General features: G+C 38.3%; 1 protein-coding gene across 3 annotated transcripts in view; it reads left to right on the top strand.

Moving 5' to 3' along the window:
- HOATZ (HOATZ cilia and flagella associated protein) overlaps positions 1-19,413 on the top strand; it is a 37,917-nt gene extending 18,504 nt beyond the window's left edge. For 2 of the 3 annotated variants that reach the window (XM_053670474.1, XM_053670473.1), the window contains exons 4-6: positions 16,504-16,563; positions 17,149-17,201; positions 19,238-19,413. In XM_053670474.1, the coding sequence (XP_053526449.1) occupies positions 16,504-16,563; positions 17,149-17,201; positions 19,238-19,292 (168 nt within the window). In that variant the 3' untranslated portion in view covers positions 19,293-19,413. Of the gene's footprint in view, positions 1-16,503; positions 16,564-17,148; positions 17,202-19,197 lie in introns of all 3 variants that reach the window. The other variant, XM_053670475.1, reaches the window with a different exon arrangement.
- Positions 19,414-21,988: the final 2,575 nt, after the last annotated feature.

Genomic DNA, 21,988 nt, shown 5'->3' with positions numbered 1-21,988 from the left:
CATCTGCAAATAAAGACAGTTTAACCTCTTCCTTTCCATTTTGTTAGATGTATTTTATTTCTTACCTGATTTCTGTGTCTAGAATGTCTTGTACTATGTTGAATAGAAGTGGTAAAAGTCAACATCCTTGTCCTGTTCCTAATCTTAAGGAAAACACCTTTAGCTTTTCATCAGCTGTGGATTTGTTAGGTATGGCCTGTATTGTATTAAGGTATGTTCCCTCTATTCCTACTTCTCTAGAGTTTTTATCATAAATGGGCCTGGATTTCATCAAATGCTTTTTCTTCATCTATTCATATGATCACATGATTTTTTATCCTTCATTTTGTTTATGTGGTGCATCATATTAATTGATTTGTAAATAATGAACCAACTTTGCATCCCAGGAATAAATCCCACTTGATCATTCCAGAAAAAATACCCACTTGACCATGGTGTATGACCTTTTTAATATATTGCTGAATTCGGTTTGATAATATTTTGTTGAGGACTATTCTTTACCCATTAAGCTTCTTTTACAAAATGTTACATGATACCATAAATAAGCAAATTAACACTGAACCAAACTGGCCCTAAACTGGATTAGCTATGCCTGCTGTGTATTCCCATAGTATGCATTTTCTACTAGAATATAAGCTTTTATGTGAGAGCAGAGACTCTATCTTCTTCATCATAGTTAATTCTAATTAATTCTTCATTTTCAAAATGAAGAAACCACTCTGTCAGTGTGTGTGTGCATTAGGTGTACAGACTCTCTAATATGTGTTTGAAATAGAATGGCAAAAGAAGCGTAAGATATGGAGTCAAACAGAACTGAGAAGTTAGTAGTTGGTTAAGTGACCTTCCAGAAAGTTGTTAATTTGTATGTGGCTGTGTTCATTCATCTGTAAAGTAGTAATATTATCTACCTCACTGTGTTAGGGGGATTAAATGAGTAATTCCTCACACTAGTCCGATATCTAGCAGTTACTCAGTGAAACTTTGTTTTTACCTTCTTTGCCTTCCCCCTTTTTTTTTTACCCATAATTGAAAAATAAAAGTTAGTAGGTACAAAATAAGCTTTAATGTTAAATGAAATGCTTTGACTAAAGTGGTAAATTTTGGAGGGTGATGTGTAGATTACTGGAGGCATAGTCATAGTCAGACAAGTATCCACACCCTGTGAATAGAAACAGTCAAGTTTGGCTTGTTCATACTGTTAAAGAGGCTCTCCTGATATTTTCCCTTAACCCCCCTTATTAATCAACTGCAAAAAGAAAAATTACCACTGGAGATATATTTCACAATTTCAACCATGGATCAAAAATGTGTGGCCAAAGTTGATTTAACAGTTGCAGGTAAATAAAAGTAATTAAATTTATGGTAGTTCTTCTCTTTAGATTAAGAGGTGAATGTGAATGATGCTGAAGGTCTGGATCCGTGGTTGTCAAACAGAACCCTATCAAAAATCAGCTGGGAAAGGGATATTTTTAACTATATACATCCTTTGCAATAGTTCTTAAAAACTTAGAAAAAGACTCCAGTATAGAAGCTAACCTACTGAAGCTGAAGCACTATGAGACGTGGTAAGTTATACAGCAAGTAGACCCAACTCAATCCAAAGCAAACTCAATTGATGAGCTAAATGGTGACTAAAATTGAAATGATAAATATGATCCTAATCTTCATAAGTACTATAGGTCTGGTTAACTTATTTAATTTGTTTTGTGGTTTGAGTAAATAGATGGGCCTGTTTATTTTTTTGGTTTTTTAAATAGTTTTTTTTATTTTTCAATAACAGTTGACATACAATACTATGTTAGTTTCAGGTGTACAACCTGGTGAACAAACATCCATATGGCCAATGCAGTGGTCACCCCAATACGTTCAGCACCCGTCTGACACCTTAGATAGCCACTACAGTGTGACGGACTCTATTCCCTATGCTGTACTCACATCCCCATGACTAGATTGTAAATGCCAATTTGCCATTCACCATTTTTACCCAGACCCTCAAACCCTCCACCCCTCTGACAACCATCAAAATGTTCTCTGTATCTATGAGCCTGTTTCTGTTTTTGTTTGTTCACTTATTTTTTTCTTTAGATTCTGCAGATAAGTGAAATCATAGTGTTTTTCTTTGTTGTCACAAATGGAAAGATTTTATTCTTTTCATGGCTGAGTAATATTCCATTGCAAGTATGTACCACATCTTTTTTATTCATTTGTCTGTTGATGGGCATTTAGGTTGCTTCCATAATTTACCTACTTTAAATAATGCTACAATGAACATAGTCTTCTCGATTTAGTGTTTTGGGTTCCTAAACATAAATAACCAGAAGTGGAATTGCTGAGTCCTACTTGTCTCTTGTTACAGTCTTTGTTTTAAAGTCTATTTTGCCTGGCCTAAGTATTGCTAGCCCAGCCCTTTTTTTTTTTCATGAACTATCTTATTCCATCCCTTTACTTTCAGTCTGTGTGTATCTTTAAATCTGAAGTGAGTTTCTTGTAGAAAACATATGTATGGGTCTTATTTTCTTATCCATTCATATACCCCATGCCTTTTGATTGGAGCATTTAATCCATTTCTATTTAAAGTAATTGTTGATAGATATATATTTATTGCCATTTTATTATCCATATTTTTCTTTGTTTTTCTTCTTCTTTTTAAAGAAGACCCTTTGACATTTCTTGTAATACTGATTTGATTGTGGTGAACTTCTTTAGCTTTCGATTGTGTGAGAAGCTCTTTATCTGTTTTGTGATTCTAAATAATAGCTTTGCTGAATAGAGTAATCTTGATTGCAGGGCCCTACTTTCCATCACTTTGAATATTTCTTGCCAATCCTTTCTGGCCTGTGAAGTTTCTGTTGAGAAATTAGTTAACGGTCTTTATGGGAGCTCCCCTGCAGGTACCTAACTGCTTTTCTCTTGCTGCTTTTAAGAATCTCTCTTTGTCTCTACACTTTGCCATTTTAATAACAGTGTGTCTTGGTGTGGGCCTCTTTGACTTTACCTTCTTTGGGACTCTTTGTACTTCCTAGACTTGTGTGCCTATTTCCTTCACCAGGTTAAGGAAGTTTTCTATCATTTTTTCAAATAGGTTTTCAATTCCTTGCTCACTCTCTTTCTCCTTTCCTTCCAGCATCCCCATGATATGAAAATGTTGGTTTGCTTGGAGTTGTCTCAGAGGTATCTTAAACTGTCCTCATTGCTTTTTATTCTTTTTTTCTTTTTGTTGTTCTGATTGGACAATTTTTGATACCTCATCTTCCCAATTGCTGATTAAATCCTTTGCCTTCTCTAATCCACTGTTAATTTTTTCTAGTGTATTTTCATTTCAGTTATTGTACTCTTTATTTCTGACTGGTCCTTTTTTATGTTTCCTAGCTCTCTATTGAAGCTCTCAGTGAGCTGATCTATTCTTCCCCTAAGTTTGTTGAACATCCTTTCAACTAGTATTTTGAATTCCAAATCTGGTATGTTGCTTGTCTCCATTTCATTTAGTTCTGTTTCTAGAGTTTTCTTCTGTTCTTTCATTTGGGCCATGTTTCCTTGTCTCCTCATTTTGGCTGCCACCCTGTATTCATTTCTATGTATCATGTAGAGCTGCTACATCTTCCAGTCTTGGTAGAGTGGCCTAATGTGGTAGGTATCCTATGGGACTCAGTGTTGCAGCCTCCCTGGCAACCCCAACAGGGCACTCCAGATGCACCACCCCCATGTTGGCACATCAAAGAGAAGGATTGATCGCCCTGCCTTCAGGCCAATTGACTTTGAGGACTGGCTGAGACACAGCAGAGAAGGTGCTATGCAGGGGCCCACCCCATAGAGCAGGACCAACTTCAGCAGCGTTCTGGTGCCTACTGAGTCTGTCCCTTCAGTGTGATGGTCATAGAGGTGGGTGGGTGGTACTTCAGCATGACCTGAAGCTGTCCACTAGGTGCATTAGCTGTCTGACCTCCCAAAAGGTACAGGCCAAACTCAGCTGCTGCCTGTGCCCTGTCCTGAGACACCCAGCATGAGCTACAAAGTGATTTGCAGATGGTCATCACTTGTTTTGGGCTTGGAGGTGCCTAGGTAAGGCCAAGCTGTGAGCCAAGGCCAAGCTGTGAGCCAAGGCCAGCTGCTGCTAATGCCAGGCTTGAGGCCACTTAGACTAAAGTATGTGGCACACCAAGGCCAGATGCCACTTGTTTGAGAGATTTTAGGAAACTCTAAAGCATGAGCCTACTAGACAGGCCATTTGTATGGAAAAGCCACTGAAAGCAGCTTAACTGATCCCACAAGTTGAGGGTAGGAGGTGGTCTCAGGGAATCACCAGGGCAGGGCAAACAGTGTGAGCCAGACTGATGGAGACTCAGATATGGCACCCACCTGCTGGCCCTGTAGAGGGTGGGGGACCTTAGAAAAGGAACGATGGCCTCTGCCAGCACTTTTGTTTCACAGAAAGCTGCCTCCAAGCTCTTGTCCCAAAGCCAGACAATTCAGTTCCTCCACATATGTCCCTAGAGCCTTTCCAGCTGCTGCCCCAATGCTGGAGCTTAGAGCAAGTTAGTCTAAGTCTATTTGCCAGGCCCTTTAAAAGGAATGTCTGGGATTCCAAAGCCCTCCATCTCACTTAGCCACAATCCCTGCTGGTTTTTACAGCCAAAAGTTATGGGGTCTTCTCTTCAGGGCACCGAAACCCTGGGCTGGGCATCCTTGTGTGGGAATGAGAGCCCTTGATCTCAGAGGGGACTCTGCAGCCAAGATATCCCTCCCAATTTCCAACTGTCATGCATGGGTGTGGGACCAACCCATTCTGCATCTCTACCTTTCCTAAAGTCTCTACGTGGCTTCTTCTGTGTAACCTTAGTTATAGGACTTCTGCTCAGCTAGATAGACATCAGGTGGTTCTCAATGATGGTTGTTCTGTAGTTTTGTTGTAATCTTGATGTGGTCACTAGAGGATGTGAGTACTGTGTTTACCTACTCTGCCATCTTGATCGGAACTGTTTTGTATTTCTTGAAATAGTTAGTTAAGTTTTTTTTTCTAGAAATTTGCCATTTCACCTACATTCTCAAGTTTATTTGGTATAAAGAATTTATAGTGTTTTTAATCACATTTTAATTTCTGCTCTAGCTCTGGTCATCACCCATTTACATTTCTAATCATTTGCATCTTCTTTTATTAAGTAACTATACCAGTGGATTAGCTATTTTAAGATTCTTTTCAAAAAAGCCAGAATTTAGCTTTATTATCCTCTACCATGTTTTTGGTTTTTATATCATTTGTTACTGGTTTTTATTACTTCTCTGTTCAATATTGGGATAGTTCTTTTTTCCTTCTAGCTTTCTTTTCTTTTTACTTGTTTCTTAATTTTCCATTTTATCTCTTTTCTAATATAATCATTTACAGCTATATATATCTCTCTGAAAGTATTATTTTAGTTGCATCTCCTAAGCTAGTGATTTCATCTTTATTCCATTTTAAATATTTATAAATTTATATTTTGACTTAAAATGTATCTCCTGAATTAATAAATTATTTTTAAGTGCCCTTTTGAGAGAAGTTATTTTATTTTTTCTGTTTTTGTTTGTTTATTTATTTTCTAAGTTCATTTTATTGTATTTTTAAAGTATGCTTCTTAATTTTCAAATATATGAAGTCTTCTTAAATTATCTGGTTTTTATCTCTACATTGACATCAGAAACAGTTTCTGCCTTCCACTAAAACTAAGTTTGCATGCAGCTATTTCTGTGTCAGCATCCTCAGCATGAGGCCATTCCACTGTCCTGTGCTGGATACCTCACCCCAGGCGGCCTTGTTTATGAGCAGCTTCAATCACCTTTACGTTCATCCCAACCTCCATACCTTCAATTATTTTTAATTGGACTGATTTCTTTTCATCACTGGGCATGTTTTTTGTATTATGTTAACTAAACTAGCCCACCGCTTTGCTAGCTTTCTCCCTTTGATTCACTATTTTAAAATCCTTAGATTATTTATTTTGGAGCTTCTCTAAGGTTCTTTTTTTTTTAAATTAAATTTTATTTACTTACTTTTCAAGTACATTTTTTTTTAATCTATTTCTCCCATCCCACCCCACCCCCCGCCCGGTCTCCCCCCTCCCTCCTATTCCCCTCCCCCAGTCCTCATCTCTGTGTCTTTCATACTTGTTCCTCAAAATCCCTCCCCCTTTTTCCCCTTAAGTTCCCTTCCCTCTCCCCTCTGGTCGCTGCCCACTTGTTCTCTATTTCAGCGTCTTTGTTTTTATTCTGTTTGCTTGTTTGTTTTATTCTTTAGCTTCCTGTCAAAGGTGAGATCATATGGTATTTGTCTTTCAGCACCTGGCCTATTTCACTCAGCATAATGCTTTCCAGTTCCATCCATGTTGTTGCAAAAGGTAGTAGCTCCTTCTTTCTCTCTGCTGCATAGAATTCCATGGTGTATATGTACCACAATTTTTGGATCCATTCATTTACTGATGGGCACCTAGGTTGCTTCCAACTCTTGGCTATTGTAAATTGTGCTGCTATGAACATTGTGGTGCATAGGTTCTTTGAAATTGATGTTTTAGGATTCTTGGGGTATAATCCTAGCAGTGGAATTGCTGGGTCAAAAGGCAGGTCAATTTTTATTTTTCTGAGAAAATTCCATACTGTTTTCCATAATGGTTGTACCAGTCTGCAATCCCACCAACAGTGAACTAAGGTCCCTTTTTCCCCAAAACCTCTCCAACATTTGTTGTTTGTTGCTTTGTTTATGATAGCCATCCTGACTGGTGTAAAGTGGTATCTCATTGTGGTTTTAATTTGCATCTCTCTGATAGCTAACGATATTGAGCATCTCTTCATGTGTCTCTGGATATTCTGTATGTCCTCTTTAGAGAAGTGTCTGTTCAAGTCCTTTTCCCATTTTTTAATTGGGTTCGATGTCTTCCTAGAGTGGAGTCGTGTAAGTTCTTTGTATATTTTGGAGATTAAACCTTTGTCTGAGGTATCATTGGCAAATATGTTTTCCCATACAGTTGGTTGTCTTTTTAATTTAATACTGTTTTCTTTAGCCATGCAGAAGCTTTTTATTTCTCTAAGGTTCTAAATGTTTTACATGTTATAAAATTTTAAACTTATACTAAGATTCAGCAATAGGCTTGTGTAAATATTATCCTCCTTCATGTGCTCTCTTTCACATTCTCTGGTGTCTGTGCCAGAAGCATGTATTATATTTGTATTCAATGAAAGGAATAAAGAATTTTAAAAATTTCCTGTTTGAATTAATATATTTCCCCCAGTGCTTCTAAGTCTGTTTTCATCATGTTTTTTGCTTTCATAACATCTGCTCCTCTCACTATATAATAATATTTTTGAAAACTAATTATATAGCATATAAACTACAAGCTCTTTAGTCACATTGTCATTTAACTCTCAGAAAAACTTTGTTGGAGAAGCATTAAATTACCTGTTACAGTCAGGAAACTGAAGCAGAAATATATAAGTGGCTTTTTCAAGATCACACATCTAAAATATAGTAATGACAGTTTGAACCTAGGTGTGTCTGACAATGGAGCCTAGGTGCTTGACTATCATGTCATACTGGTTTCAAGAGTTTCTAGATCCTAAGTATTGGGATGGTTGCCAAGTAACTAAGCAAAGAGCTGATTTGGGAATCAATTCAATACTACTGTAAAATATTTTAAGATTAAATTTAGTGAGTGAATTAGCTTTTAAACTATGGTAATCAAAATAAAATCTTCTTTGGTGATATAATAGGTAATTGGAGAAACAAACACTACCATATACTAGTTTTGATGAATGTTTTAGTCAAAAAAATGTCAACAACCATAAGACAAGGAAGAAATTAATTTTTCATATGAGAACCAGGTCTTAAGAAGAAAAGACCTTTCTTTTAAAGTCTTGTGTGTATTAAGAGCTTTTTTTATACCCGAAGATTTTAAGGAGAAAGTTTATGATACACAGGAGAATTTGTGGACAGAGGAATTTTCACTACATAATTCATGGCAAATAATAGCTTAGATATCACTCCTTATTTCTCCTTTTTCCTTCAAACTCTATTCACCAATTCACCCATAGGTCAAAGGTTGAATCATCAGAAATCCTCCATGCCTGTATAAAGGAGGTGGGCAATTCATCCTTTTCTCCTTTTCCCTCTCTTCCACAGTTTGAGAGCATTGAAAGAAAAATTTTCTTTTATCACCATCGTCACCACAGCATAATAGTCACCATTTACTAACTATCCACCACATGCCATGCATCATGTTAAGCAATGTTTGTGTTACCTCCAGTTTTCACAACTTTTCTTATAGACGAGAGGCCCAAAATTCAGAGAAATCATTCTTTGATTTACCCAAGATCACAAACTTCTAACCCTTGAAATTAGTGATTACAGTTGGAGGGAGGAAGGGAGCAGCCAGGAGAAATAGTGAAGAGCTTACTTGCCATTGATCACACAGCAGAACTGGTAGTCAAACCCAGATGGATTTGGCTTCAGTAATCTATGTTTCCACCCCAGTTGTTTGGCTTTGAATAGACAGAAATAGAGAACTAAGCAATTTAACTCTAGAAGTAACACTAATATTCATTATTATTCTAGGAGGCACTACATTTATAAATTATCACATTCTAACTTCCTGTAATCAACTTTTATTAGATAACTTACTTTTTTCAAAAATAGTGTATAAATATAAGAAAATATTCAATATTTAAATATTATAACTATAAATTCTCACCTCTGTTTAATGTATTCATTTTTTTAATTAACACATTAAAATATCTTATAAAATTCCACTAATGAACACAAAACACTATGATTAGGAATGAGAATTCTTTTGTTGTTATGAAATTAACAAGTAAATTATTTATCCCTAATAATAAGGTAATTTTAAGGATGTTTCCCTTACCAATGAGTGTATTTAGTTATCCTGGCAGAGATTACTTTTTTTTATGCTTTTATTTATTTATTTTCTTTCTTTAAAACATTTTTTATTTATTTATTTTTAATTTATTTTTTAATTGATTATGCCATTACAGTTGTTCTCTTCCCCCCTTCATTCCCCTCCACCCTACTCCCCCGTCCCCACCATTACATTACCCCCCCTTTAGTTTATGACCATGTGTCTCAAGTTCTTTAGATTCTATATTTCCCATACTATTCTTGCCCCCCCATCTATTTTCTATCTACTGTCTATGCTACTTATTTTCTGTACCTTCTCCCCCCTTCTCCTCCTCCCACTCCCCTGTTGCTAACCCTCCTTGAGATCTTCATTTCTATGTTTCCACTCCTGATCTAGCTGTCCTTTTAGTTTGCTTTTGTTTTAGGTGTGGTTGTTAATAACTGTGAGTTTGCTGTCCTTTCACTGTTCATGTTTTTTTAACTTCTTTTTCTTAGATAAGTCCCTTTAACATTTCATATAATAAGGGCTTGGTGATGATGAACTCCTTGAATTTGATCTTATCTGAGAAGCACTTTATCTGTCCTTCCATTCTAAATGAAAGTTTTGCTGGATAGAGCAATCTTGGTTGTAGGTCTTTGGATTTCATGACTTGGAATACCTCTTTCCAGCCCCTTCTTGCCTGTAAGGTCTCTTTTGAGAAATCAGCTGACAGTCTGATGGGAAGTCCTTTGTAGGTGACTGTCCCCTTATCTCTTGCTGCTTCTAGGATTCTCTCCATTTTAATTTTGGCTAATGTAATGATGATGTGCCTTGGTGTATTCCTTCTTGGGTCCAACTTCTTTGGGACTCTCTGAGCTTCCTGGATTTCCTGGAAGTCTATTTCCTTTTCCAGATTGGGGAAGTTCTCCTTTATTATTTGTTCAAATAAGCTTTCCACTGGTGGCTGTTCCTTTCCCCCTTCTGGTACCCCTATAATTCGGATGTTGGAGCGTTTATAGATGTCCTAAAGGTTCCTAAAACTCTCCTCGGTTTTTTTTTTGAATTCTTGCTTCTTGACTCTTTTCTGTTTGGCCATTATTTGCTTTCTTCTGGTCCACTCCATTGATTTCAGTCCCAGTTTCCTTTTCATCGCTATCAGTTTCCTGTGCAATTCCATTCATTTCAATTAGTTTCGCCTTCATATGTTTATCTAATTTGTGGCTATAATCAACCAGTTTTGTGAGGATCCTGATCACCAGTGTTTTAAACTGTGCATCCAAGAGTTTTGCTATTTCTTCATTGCTTAGATTTATAGGCTCTGGGGCTTTGAGTTCTTCTTGAGCCATTTTTGGTCTGTTCGGGTGATTAAGTATGAGGAGAGGAGCCTTGGACTCCCAGGTCGCTGGTTTGTGATGCTGTATGTGGGGGTGTGGTCAGAGCGGGGAAATGGCGGCCCCCTCTGCTGTTTCTCGCTGCTGGGTGAGGAGCAGAGCCTTATGTGGTTCACCAGGGCCGGGCCACTCAGAGTCTCTGGGTTATGACGCTGTATGTGGAGGTGGGGTCAGAGCAGGGGAAATGGCGGCACCCTCCACAGCCACTCGCCGAGGGTATTCTCTGGGTCCCGGTCCAATTGCCCACTCCCTCGCTTGTCTATCCACACACAAATGTGCGACCACAGTCAACCTGCAGCCATGCTCCCTCGCTGTTTCCCCGCAGTTGCTCGCCGGGTCTCTCACTGGGTCCAACCCTGCGCCTGGAGTCCGCGCCTGAGTCCATCTGACCGAGTTTTCCTGTGCTATTCCACTCAGCCAGCTGCTGGTTTCGCCCCTTACCGGTCAGGCTGAAGAATTTGTTGTTAATAGACTTCCAAAAAGTTCAATTTTCTGTGTTCTGGCTGTGTTTTCTGTTGCTAATATTTAGTTGTCTCTAAACTTGGTTGTGTGAGAAAGCACGGCATCTCTGTCTATGCCTCCATCTTAGCAGAAGTTCGAGATTTCTTATACTAGTGGGCAATGACACAGTTGTTTATGGTAGTTTTGTTGTCCATTCCCAGGAATCATGTCCCAGGACAGAAATCTAATCATATTTGAAAGCTTTGTTTCTGGTGTATTGTATTACATTATAAAAGTTATTAGTCACTAAAACCCATTATAATAAAAAAGGACATGAAATAAAAATAAAAAATAAATGAACTTTTTATTCTTATTTTAGAATCTCGTAACTAAATATTTGCCTACTTTGATATTAGAAGCATGATAACAATATAACTTGCCTATGGCTACACAAGAAATGATCATGTGGTTTTGTTCACAGGGATTATAAGAATTAAACTTGCCCCTGTTTAATATCACTTTTGAAAACTTTTTTCCCTCAGGCTAACAGTTGTGTATTAGACAGTGTAATGATTTCATTCAGACATCATGACTCAATTCAAATTCAGTTCAACAAAAAAACATTGAATATAACATACAAGGCACTGATAAGTGCTGAGGAAGCATAAGAAAGTGAGTAAGACTCTGAAACAGACACAGTAGCAATTATGAGATAAAGCAGGGAAAGCAAGATTGATACCATAATAAAGATATAAAGTGCTATGTAATCACTGTATGGGAGCAATTGATTCTAACTCAGTACATGTGCAATGGGAAAGTTGGAAATGAAACTAACACTTAATACCGACATTGAAAATAACCCAGGTCTTCATCTACAGACATTATTTTATTCAATCCATAGCAAGCTGACAGGTATTATGAAATTTGGCTTAGTTTTTAAAATACCCTGAATTTATTTCCTTTCAATAACTATGATATGTGATGCATAATATTCAAATAAAAAGTAGAAATCTTGTCCAAAAATAAATAAAATTAAAACTTTGTAGGCTCATAGAAGATCAGATTAAGGCAACTTGAGCAGAATGATGCAAAGCCCAAGCACCAGTATTCCAGTCTGGCTGCTGATTACTCCCGCCCTTGCACGGGCTCCTCCTCTCCAGGGTCTCGGAGCGTGCGTGAGGGGTGAAGATTCTCCTGTAGGTATCTGGACTGAAGATTCATCCTGAGGAATCCCTTAGCAATGCAGCAGCTTCTGGGGCTTTGCACACTCTGTTTCTTGTGCCTCAAAAGCTCTTTCTTTTCTATCCTGTCTCCATTGTTATCCGGTGACCACCACTTTTCAGGGCCAAGCTTGGACATCACCTCCCGTGGGACATCTTCCCTGAGTTCCTCTGACAGTCTGAAATTAAGGGTCCCTCTTCAGTTCTTTAATTGCACTCTATACTAACTGAATCATAGCACATTGGAACTATTTGCTTTTTCTCCACAAGTCTGCAATAAAGGAATTGTGTTTTGTTCAGCCCTTGCACAGTGCTTGACATCATAAATGCTTGTTATGGATTGAAATGGGTCCCTCAAAAAAAGTTGTGTTGAATTACCAACCCCTGATACCTCAAAATGTGACCTTTTTTTGGAAATTGTAGATAAAATGAAGTAAAAAGTTAATATTGGAGTAGGATGGGCCCCTAATTCAATATGACTGGTGTCCCAGTAAGGCAGCCCTGTGAAGACAGAAACACACAGGAAGAAAGCAATGTGACCATGAAGGCAGGGATTGGAGTTACACCACTGCAAGGCAAGGAATGCCACAGACTGCCAGCAAACCACCAGAAGCTAGGGAGAGCTAAGGAAGGATTCCCCCACAGGTTTCAGAGGGGGCGTGGCTCTCCCAATGCCTTGGTTTTAGACTTCTAGCCTCCAGAACTGTGAGACAACAATATGTTGTTTAAGCCACCCAATTTGATACATTGTTACAGCAGCCCTGAGAAAATAGTTCTGTATTCAATAAATTTTAAGGGAACAATGAATGAGTGACAATTCTTACCTGGTGATGACAAATTTCTATCTATGCTGTTATTTCTTGCTTCTAGTCCTTTTTAAAATCATTTTTTACTTTTCAATTACAGTTGACATACAATGTTATATTAGTTTTAGGTATATACCCCAGTGATTAGACATTATATAACTTACTAAATGATCATCCCAATAAACCTCATACCCATTTGACACCATATGTAGTTATTAGAATATTATTAATTATATTCCCTGTTCTGTATTTTATACCCCCATGACTATTCTGTTACTACCAATTTGTACTTCTTAATCCCTTCACCTTTTTCCCCCAACCCCTAACCCTCCTCACCTCTTGTAACCATCAAAATGTTCCTGTATCTGTGAATCTGTTTCTGTTCTGCTTGTTTTGCTTTTTTTCATATTCAATTGTTGATAGATATGTATTTATTGCAATTTTATTGTTCATACTTTTGACCTTTTTTTTTTCTTCTTATAGAAGACCCTTGAACATTTCATGTAATACTTATTGGTTTGGTGATGATGAACTCCTTTAGGTTTTACTTGTCTGGGAGGCTTTTTATCTGCCCTTCAATTCTAATGATAGCCTTGCTAAGTAAAGAATCTTGGTTATAGGTCCTTGCTTTTCATCATTTTGAATATTTTTTTGCCAATCCCTTCTGGCCTGCAAAGTTTCTGTGAAAAATCAGCTCACAGTCTTATGGGAGCTCCCTTGTAGATACCTAACTGCTTTTCTCTTGCTGTTTTTCAGAATCTCTCATTGTTTTTAACCTTTGTCATTTTAATTATGATATGTCTTGGTGTGGGCCTCTTTAGGTTCATCTTGTTTGGGACTCTCTGCATTTCCTAAACTTGTATGTCTATTTCCTTCACCAAGTTAGGGAAGTTTTCTATCATTATTTTTTTTTAAGTTTTCAATTCCTTGCTCTTTCTCCTTCCCTTCTGGCATCCCCATGATGTGAATGAATGTTGGTATGCTTGAAGTTGTCTCAGAGGCTTCTTACACTATCTTCATTTTTTTAATTCTCTCTCTTTCTCTCATTTTTTTGTTTGTTTTTGCTGTTCTGATTAGGTGTTTTGGGGGGGGTTGTGTCCTAATATTCAAATCACTGATTTAAATCTTGGTTTCACCTACTTTATTACTGATTACTTGTAAATTATTCTTCATTTCAGTTATTGTATCCTTCACTTCTGACTGGACAGTTTTTATGGTTTTCATGTCCTTTTTTATGCTTGGAGTTCTCTCTAAGTTCATCTACTTTTCCCCTAAGTTCACTGAGCATCCCTATAACCAGTGTTTTAAACTCTGCATCTAGTAGATTGTTTGTCTCCATTTTGTTTAGTCCTTTTTCTGGAATATTGTTCTGTTCTTTCATTTAGAACATGTGTTTATGTGCCCTCATTTTGGCCTCTTCCTTGTGTTTCTTTCTATGTACTAAGTAGAGCTGCTACATTTCCCAGGCTTGGTAGAATGGCTTCATGTAGTATGTATCCTGAAGGGTCCAGTGGCACAGCCTTGCCATTCATCCAGACTGGGCCCTCCAGTTATACCACCAACCCCCACGAAGGCTGTGTACACCCTTTTATTGTACTTGAGCCTTGATTGCTGTTGGCACATATGATTTAATTGCAGATTGATTGGCTGCAAGGACTGGCTGAGACCACCAGGGAGGATCAGCTGTGCCAGAACCTGTCTAGTGGAACAATACTTATTTCAGTGGAGTTCTGGTGCCCACTGACTCTGCCCCTTGAGTTTGTCACTTGTGGATGTAGTTGTGTGGTACAGCAACATAGTCTGAAGATGTCCACCAGGTGCACTGGCTCTGGGGCCTCCCAGGAGGCATAGGCCAAGATCAACTACTACCTGTGTTCTGCCTGGGGCCACCAGCATAAGCTACAAAGCAATCTGCAGATAGCTACTACTTGTGCTGGGCTTGGAGGTGTGCAGGAGAGACCAAGCTAAGACCAAGGCTGGATGCTGGTAGTGTCAGGCCTGGAGTCACTTAGCAAGAGGTATAGGGCATGCTGGGGCCAGATGTTGCTTATTGAAGAGACTTCAGAAAAGTTTGAAGGATGAATTGTGACAGGCCATTGGTATTGAAAAGCCACTGGAAACACCTTAGGTGGGGTGGGGCAGGGTGTCAGGGAATCGCCAGGGCTGGGTGAACCGCATAGCCAGGTTGCTAGAGAATCAATTTTGGTACCTGCCTGCTGGCTTTGGGGGGTGGGGGGGCAGAGGGGGAAGGCAAGGAGGATTCAGAAAAGGAACAGTGGCCTCTGTTAGCACTTCTGTCTGGGAGAAAACTGCCCCTCCAGCTCTGTTCCTGATGCTGGACACTTCAGTTCATTCCTATATATCCCTGGTGCCTTTCAAGCTGCTGTCCCAGTTCAATGACTCAGAGAGAGTCCAAGTAAGTCCATGTAATGGCCCTTTAAGAGGAATACCTGGGGTTCCAGAAAACCTCCATCTCACTTAGCCTTATTCCTTACTGGTTATCACAGCCAGAAGTTATGAGAACTTCTCTTCCTGACATTGGAACCCTTGTTCTATGGGGCCTGGTGTTGGACTGAGAACCTTTGATCCTCAGGAGGTCCTAGCAGCCTAGATATCCCTCCTGATTTTTAACCACCACACTGGGCATGGGGCACCAGCCCATTTTGTGTCTCCACTCCTCCTGCCAGTCTCATGAGGCTTCTTTACATCTTTAGTTGTAGGACTTTCATTCAGCCAGATTTCAGGCAGTTCTGAATGATGGTTGTTCTGTAGTTTAGTTGTATTTCTGATGTGGTTGTGGGAAGATTTCTGATGTGGTTGTGGGAAGGTTATGAGTACCACATAACCTTTGCTACCATATGGACTGGAAGCCTCTTTCTTCTAGCCTTGATCTAAACAGAACTTCTTTCATTTTATTTGGTCATTTGAAGCTACAAGTTTTGTTTGCCAGATTCTCCAGTTTTTCTTTTGTTCTCCAATTCTCCAGATGAGGTCTCTGTCTGGCTATCTCCAAAACTTAATATAACTGGATTCTATGAAAAATAACTTGTAACTATACTTGCCTCTTTTTATATAATCTGTATCTTGATAAATCTTTATGACTGAATTAAATTAGTTTTTTACGCTTAGGAGAACTTACCTGAGAATGTACATGTCTCAACATCTGAGACAGGAGAGATGAGAGAATAAGACTCTTTCATATGCAAACTACTAGAGTGAGCCCTGTGATCATGGACCTAGGGGGCAGCATGTTGTTTGAGCTCACCAATTTGGTAGCTTACTAATGATACAATTTCCATTTAATGGAAATTTAGTGGGGTGGTCAATAGCTTAGACTTCGTTATCAAATACAGCTGGTATAAAATCCCACTCTGCACTTAATAGCTTGGGTAAGTTATTTATCCTGAGTAAGCTTCAGATTCCTCATCTGTAAAATTGGATAATAGTCATCAAACTTATGAGTTATTATAAGAAAATGATGACATAATGTATATGAAGTTCTTAGCATAGTTCATGTATTAAAGTCTTAATAAAAGCCAATTATTAGATACATAAGAAACCCCCTTTTATTTGGAATCAAAATCAAAATATTTTGCAGATCAGCATCCTCTCAAATAAAAACTGCATTGTGTTACAAATTAAAAGTGTAAACCTATCATGGAAAAATATTTTTAAATTCAGCCCCAACATACAAGAAGAAAAATGAAAAAAAAATTCTACCCTTGGTGGACATAAAACTTTATTAATGAATTAAAAACTCACCTGCTTTTTTTTTTCGCCTTTTAAACAGGCTAAAAGGAGAGATGAGATTCTCCAACTCTTAAGAAAACAAAGAGAAGAGAGGATCTTGGTGAGACTGGTAGTGAGGCACTTGGAAAAATCTCTCTGCTGGGGGTGGGGCTGAACTATGGCAAATTCTCAGAGGTTGACCCCTTAAATCTAGATACACATGGCCCTGAGCCACTTATATACCAGAGGGGGGCAGAGTGTAGACATCAGATAATTTGGCAATCCTTGGTACACCAGAGACATCTCCAGAGTGTGCTAGATCTGCTGGCAGAGAAATGCGGCATTATTGTCAGTGAGTTTATTATCACCCGGTGTAAAGCTGTTCTGTATTAACATGGATCACTGCAGTGCTAAGGTTTGTTTTACCATGATTGCTCTTACTTAGATCATGCAAAAGCAAATGCTAAGTGAAGAAAACAAACTTAATAAAAACAATAAGAGCACCCTGTAAACTTATGAATGAACAAACACACTTTCCTGAATGAACCCAAATCCCTAATCTGGAACATTTCTGACCTTGCCATCTCCAGATGGAAGAAGCTAGTCCATATAGATTCTGTGATAATTTTACCTCGGATTTTTTTTCTATTAAATTTCAGTCAGTGCAAGAAACAAAACAGTTCCTTTTTAATTTTTTTTTGTTTAGAAAGAACTTGTCTCCCTTCCTCACAAGCCAAAGACCAAAGTACACAAAGCAAAGTAAGTATACTTCTGTCAACTATTCTCACTGTTCTATTTTCCCCATAAAGAAGCATTTCTTTTTTCTTACTCACTTTGCCCTCTACACTCAAATTTCTAAAAACCATGACACTGATTTAGGAATTTCTTGCCTTGAATAAAGTTTCCCCTCATTTACATTAAGCCCCATGATATATGCAAGCATAAATTGGTATAAACAGGAAAGTAAGTCAACCTTGTATCTCTGTACCTATTCTCTTCCCCTCCTTTCTCAACCTGGGTTATTGTAGTCACCTGCTCTTGCCCCTCATCTCTCCTCTCCCCTACCCACACCTAACCCCACCATCTTTGGAAAATCAGAAGGCCTTCTAGATGATCGATGCTGATGTCACCAGTGGCATATGTAAAGTTGTTCAATCTAAATTCACGTAGCAAGGGCTTTACCCTCACAGTGATGGGTGAGTAGTCTTATTCCTGGGATAATGTTAGAGCAGGACCAGGCACATGGTTCAGAAGAGTTCAAAGGAAACCAACTACTGCTAGTTAATCATTAACTAAAAATCTCAGTTTTTATATTATGACTGAAAACTAATGTGGCTAACTCAACATTAATTTGACAAGTATTTATTTTAATACTATAGTCTTCAGAAAAGAACAGAAAGTAATTTTTGTTCTTATCTCACTGGTATTGAGGCTGACTCCCTTTAATGTTATCAGATGTTATTAAAGAAAAAATAGTACATCTACCCTAATTTTTAAAACTTTGAAGAAAATGAAAAGATCATTCAATCACCTGGCTATATCTTTTATATAATGTTCAGAAACTTAATCACTCTCACTGTAGCCAGATGATTAAATTTAACTTCTAAGGATGATGCAAAACTAGCTCTATCAAAAGATTCACTTATATCTGATTCAAATAATGCATGAAGACTGCTATTTGCATATCATCCACAGGTATCTCTGGGGGCCTTTGATTTCTGGGCATATTTTTGCAGGACTGATCAGAACATTTCTGCTACTATCCATGTGGGTCTATCTAAGAGTAAAACATTATTTCACAGCTTGAACAGATAACTCCCTTGATGATTAATGAAATTCTTAATTTCTTTTGTGTATCTGCTTGCTAATTCTCCCTCCTCTGTCCTTGGTTTTCATCCCATTTCACTGTGATATCCTCTTCCTCTGAGCTTCTCATACTATTATCAACTTTTGGCAATTGACCAAGCACTACTTTGGGCTCATATTTTATAATTATTCTACTCTTATTATCTCTTGAGTTGTTATTTAACTTGTCACATATCTCTAATTTGTCTATGATGGTACTGTGAGCTCCATGAGAAATGGGGTCACTCAAAGTGCCTAGCACACTGCCTGCATGTAGAGATTCAGAAAATATTTGTAATGAAAAAAATTCATTTTAAAATATGGGATATTAGTTAATTTAGAAAGTGGTATTTTATACAGAATGTTAGTATATAAACTAACTAGATTTTTTAAATTTTGAATTATTTTAGACACATTGTAAAATATTATTGCCCTCTTTTTCCTCCCTCCATTCTTTCCCATCTGCCCAAACCCCCACAGGCACACAGATACACCCCTGGTGTCCCTTCTCCAACAGACCTTAAGATAATCCAAGTCCCCTTCTGTCAGAAAGAACTAGAAAGTATGTACAAAGTAAGATTTGAGTAGCAATGTGTTTATTATCCACCCCAGGAATATTTGTGTTGTAAAGAGGGCTGACTAGAAGAAACAATGGGCAATCCAAAGAAATCAATCACCAGTGATGAAATTTCCCAAGTTTGACTCTTGGGTGAGCAAAACACATTAAGGGTTAGGAGTTCTTCTCCCACGCCCTTCAAGTCACACTGTACAGTAGAATAACCACGTCTTTTGCACATAGGTTTATACTTGGTTGCAAAATCTAATGCATAGTCAGAATCTAAAGTGGCAAATCTTTATTGGGGAAACTTTTAAAAGCTGATTTCCTGCTACTTTGAGTTCACAACTACAGAGTTCTGTGTTTTGGAACTGATTCATGTTACTGCCAACAGGAAACTGATTCCAGAGTCAAATAAAGAACAAGAAGAAGTCAAAGCCTTGAACTAATTTGATGGACACACGGCAGTGGATGGCTTACTTTGATCTTCACTTTTGAAACAACCTGCCTTTACATCAGGTTCATTGGGGTCATCAGTTAAAATAGGCAGAGAAATAAAAGTTAAGTATTCAGACTTCTAGGAACCTTACCAGTTATTGAATACTTTATCTATGTTACTTGTTGGGAACTACTGTATTTGACAGCACACGGTACTATCTCTCATCTTTCACAGTCTCAAACTCCTACTTACCTTATTTTCATTTGTTATTTTCAGAATTGCTAGACTTGATCTGTATTATGAATATTGGATAAACAAGAAGCAGGACTTTATGCATCCCAACGTGTAGACAACCAGTAAAAATAATAAGGAAATAAGAATGAAGGGGCAGTTCTATAAAGTCTTCTTTCTATTAAAGAAAAAATTTGTTTTCCAAAATTTATTTTCTTAAGTTTCTGGAACATGTCTGAAGTCAGAAATGAATTGTTTCTAGTTCTGTGAAGAGCTGCTTTAGCGTTCCTATGTCACACACATGTACAACCTGGTGCCTCCCTCCCTCCCTCCCTTTGGTGTATATTGGAAAAGAGAAGGTTAAGCATCTATCCCATCTGCGTTGTCCAGCTGGCATTCTTGCTCAGAACTGTACACTCTGCTCCAGTGCTCACAGCTCTATTTATGATCACTGTTCACGTGGCCTCCACCTGAAACTCCTAGATATAACCTCCATTAGATGCAACTCCTACTCCACAGTACAACATAACTTAATCACAGGGACACACCAAACTGCAGGGGAGGCCAGGAAATGGGCTTTAAATGGGGGTGGGTCTGCCTAGTTAAAATTCAGGATTCTAACACAAAAAGAATTAGAGAATGATAGTAGTGGGAACTAGTAGTTTTTGCCACACTATTTGAAGAAAAATGTTTTGAACAGAAAGGAGACATCTGAAAAAAGGAAGATTAGAGAGTTATAAAATGAGAATCTCATCTCAGCACTATTAAGAATAAAAGGCACCCTATCAGGATGATGTGTTTTGTCTGCCAGATAAATATCTATAAAGAAGACGGACATAGCAGGCTATCAAAGCCCAAACTTTCAAATCATATAACTAATTCTCTTTGCTCTGATTCCATGCTCACAGAGAAATCTTTTTTCAATGTGCTCAACATTAAATGCAAACATCAGTTTACCTGATAATTGTATTTCTTAATGTGTGAACATATTAGTCTCTTAGATTGGGTTTGAGCTGGTCAAACTAAGGATTATCTTGGTTTAATTATCTGGACCAAGATAATTAAACCAAGGAAAATTCTACTTTGTTAGCTTTCTTGGCAATCAGCCTTCCCCCAATAACACTTGTTTGCATTACCGGGCGTAATGGTTAGGTATACTGCAATAATACTGAGTGACAAAGTGACCTAAAACAACACGTATTCTTAATCACACATCTGTAGGTCAGTGGGGGGGTGGCTGATCTAGACTTGGAGAGACAGCTGTGCTTTGGGCTACAGCACATGGGGCAGGGCTGGTTTTCACTATGCATTTGTTGATTGGGGCAGCTCTGCTCCTTGTATCTTCTTTGGGATAAACATGAACCAGTGGGACATCTAAGCTATGTACCTTTCAGAGAGTGGCAGAGAAGCAAGAGAACAAATAAAAACATGTGAGGCCTTTTCCAGTGTGGGCTCAGAATCTTCTGGTTCATTCTATTGGCCAACTAGTCACATGGTCAAACACAAAGACAAGAGGTAGGGAAACATACTGTGCTCCTTTGGTAAGAGGAACTTCAAAGTCACATAGTAAAGGTTATAGATACAGGATATGTGAAGAATTGGGGTTGTTATTGTAATCTAGTGGATTAGGTTGACCATATACCTTAACAAAGTCTATCTGGACAAGGGCCAGGGTATTAAAGGGAAAACTCAGGGCACAATTTAATTAATTGGATGAGGGTTACAGCTTCTCTAAGTTGTAATAGATGTTGTAATATTGGAAATAAATCTTTTGCAACTGACACTAAGTGACCAGCTATCTGCACACTTGAATATCTATTTGCCTTACCAACCCTTCACAAAACTTAGGGTAACTTTTAGTGTTGCCAAGATTTAATCGAAACTTAGGCAAAAATAAAAATAAAAATCTTGAAGGCCACACGGACATTAAGTGAAGAAAAGCAGGACTGGAAACTATCAGATGCCAACTCGAGGGCCGGTTTTCACCATAGCAGCTCTCCCTTTGATTGTTTGGATAATCAGGAATTTCTAGAATGTACGTTCGATGTGAGAGGTTCTGATTCGGACATAAAGACTGGCTGTAATTGAACTTGCCATTAGCTCCTGCTGATGCTCCTATTTTCTTCTGTAGCAGAGCTTCCCCCTGTTAACAGCTGGAACTGCAACAGGCCCACAGCCGCTGCCACCACCACCGCCACCTGCATCCAAGCCTGTTCGTCTAGAATTACAGTGGCTCAAGCTGAAACCCAGACCCAGAAGTCAGTAGCCCAGATGGAGCTTCTGTTAGGCTTCAGAGAGGGGGGAAGCAAGGAAATCAGACCCACCTTCTGTCACTTAGTACCTTAGTTTTGGGGCAGGAGGCTCATGCTATTATTGCCTGAATATATTTGAGAACATTTTGCTAACTATAAGAAGCAAATGTAAAACACAACTGCTGTGGGAGTTCAGAAGGAGGAGGACATAATGAAGGCTAGA

The sequence above is a fragment of the Artibeus jamaicensis genome, unplaced genomic scaffold, assembly GCF_021234435.1.
Source record: "Artibeus jamaicensis isolate MK-2021 breed Jamaican fruit bat unplaced genomic scaffold, CSHL_Jam_final contig_585, whole genome shotgun sequence".
In the NCBI taxonomy this organism is placed as follows: Eukaryota; Metazoa; Chordata; class Mammalia; order Chiroptera; family Phyllostomidae; genus Artibeus; species Artibeus jamaicensis.
The sequence above is the reverse complement of the archived record's forward strand: the minus strand, read 5'-3'. Positions and strand labels throughout refer to the sequence as shown.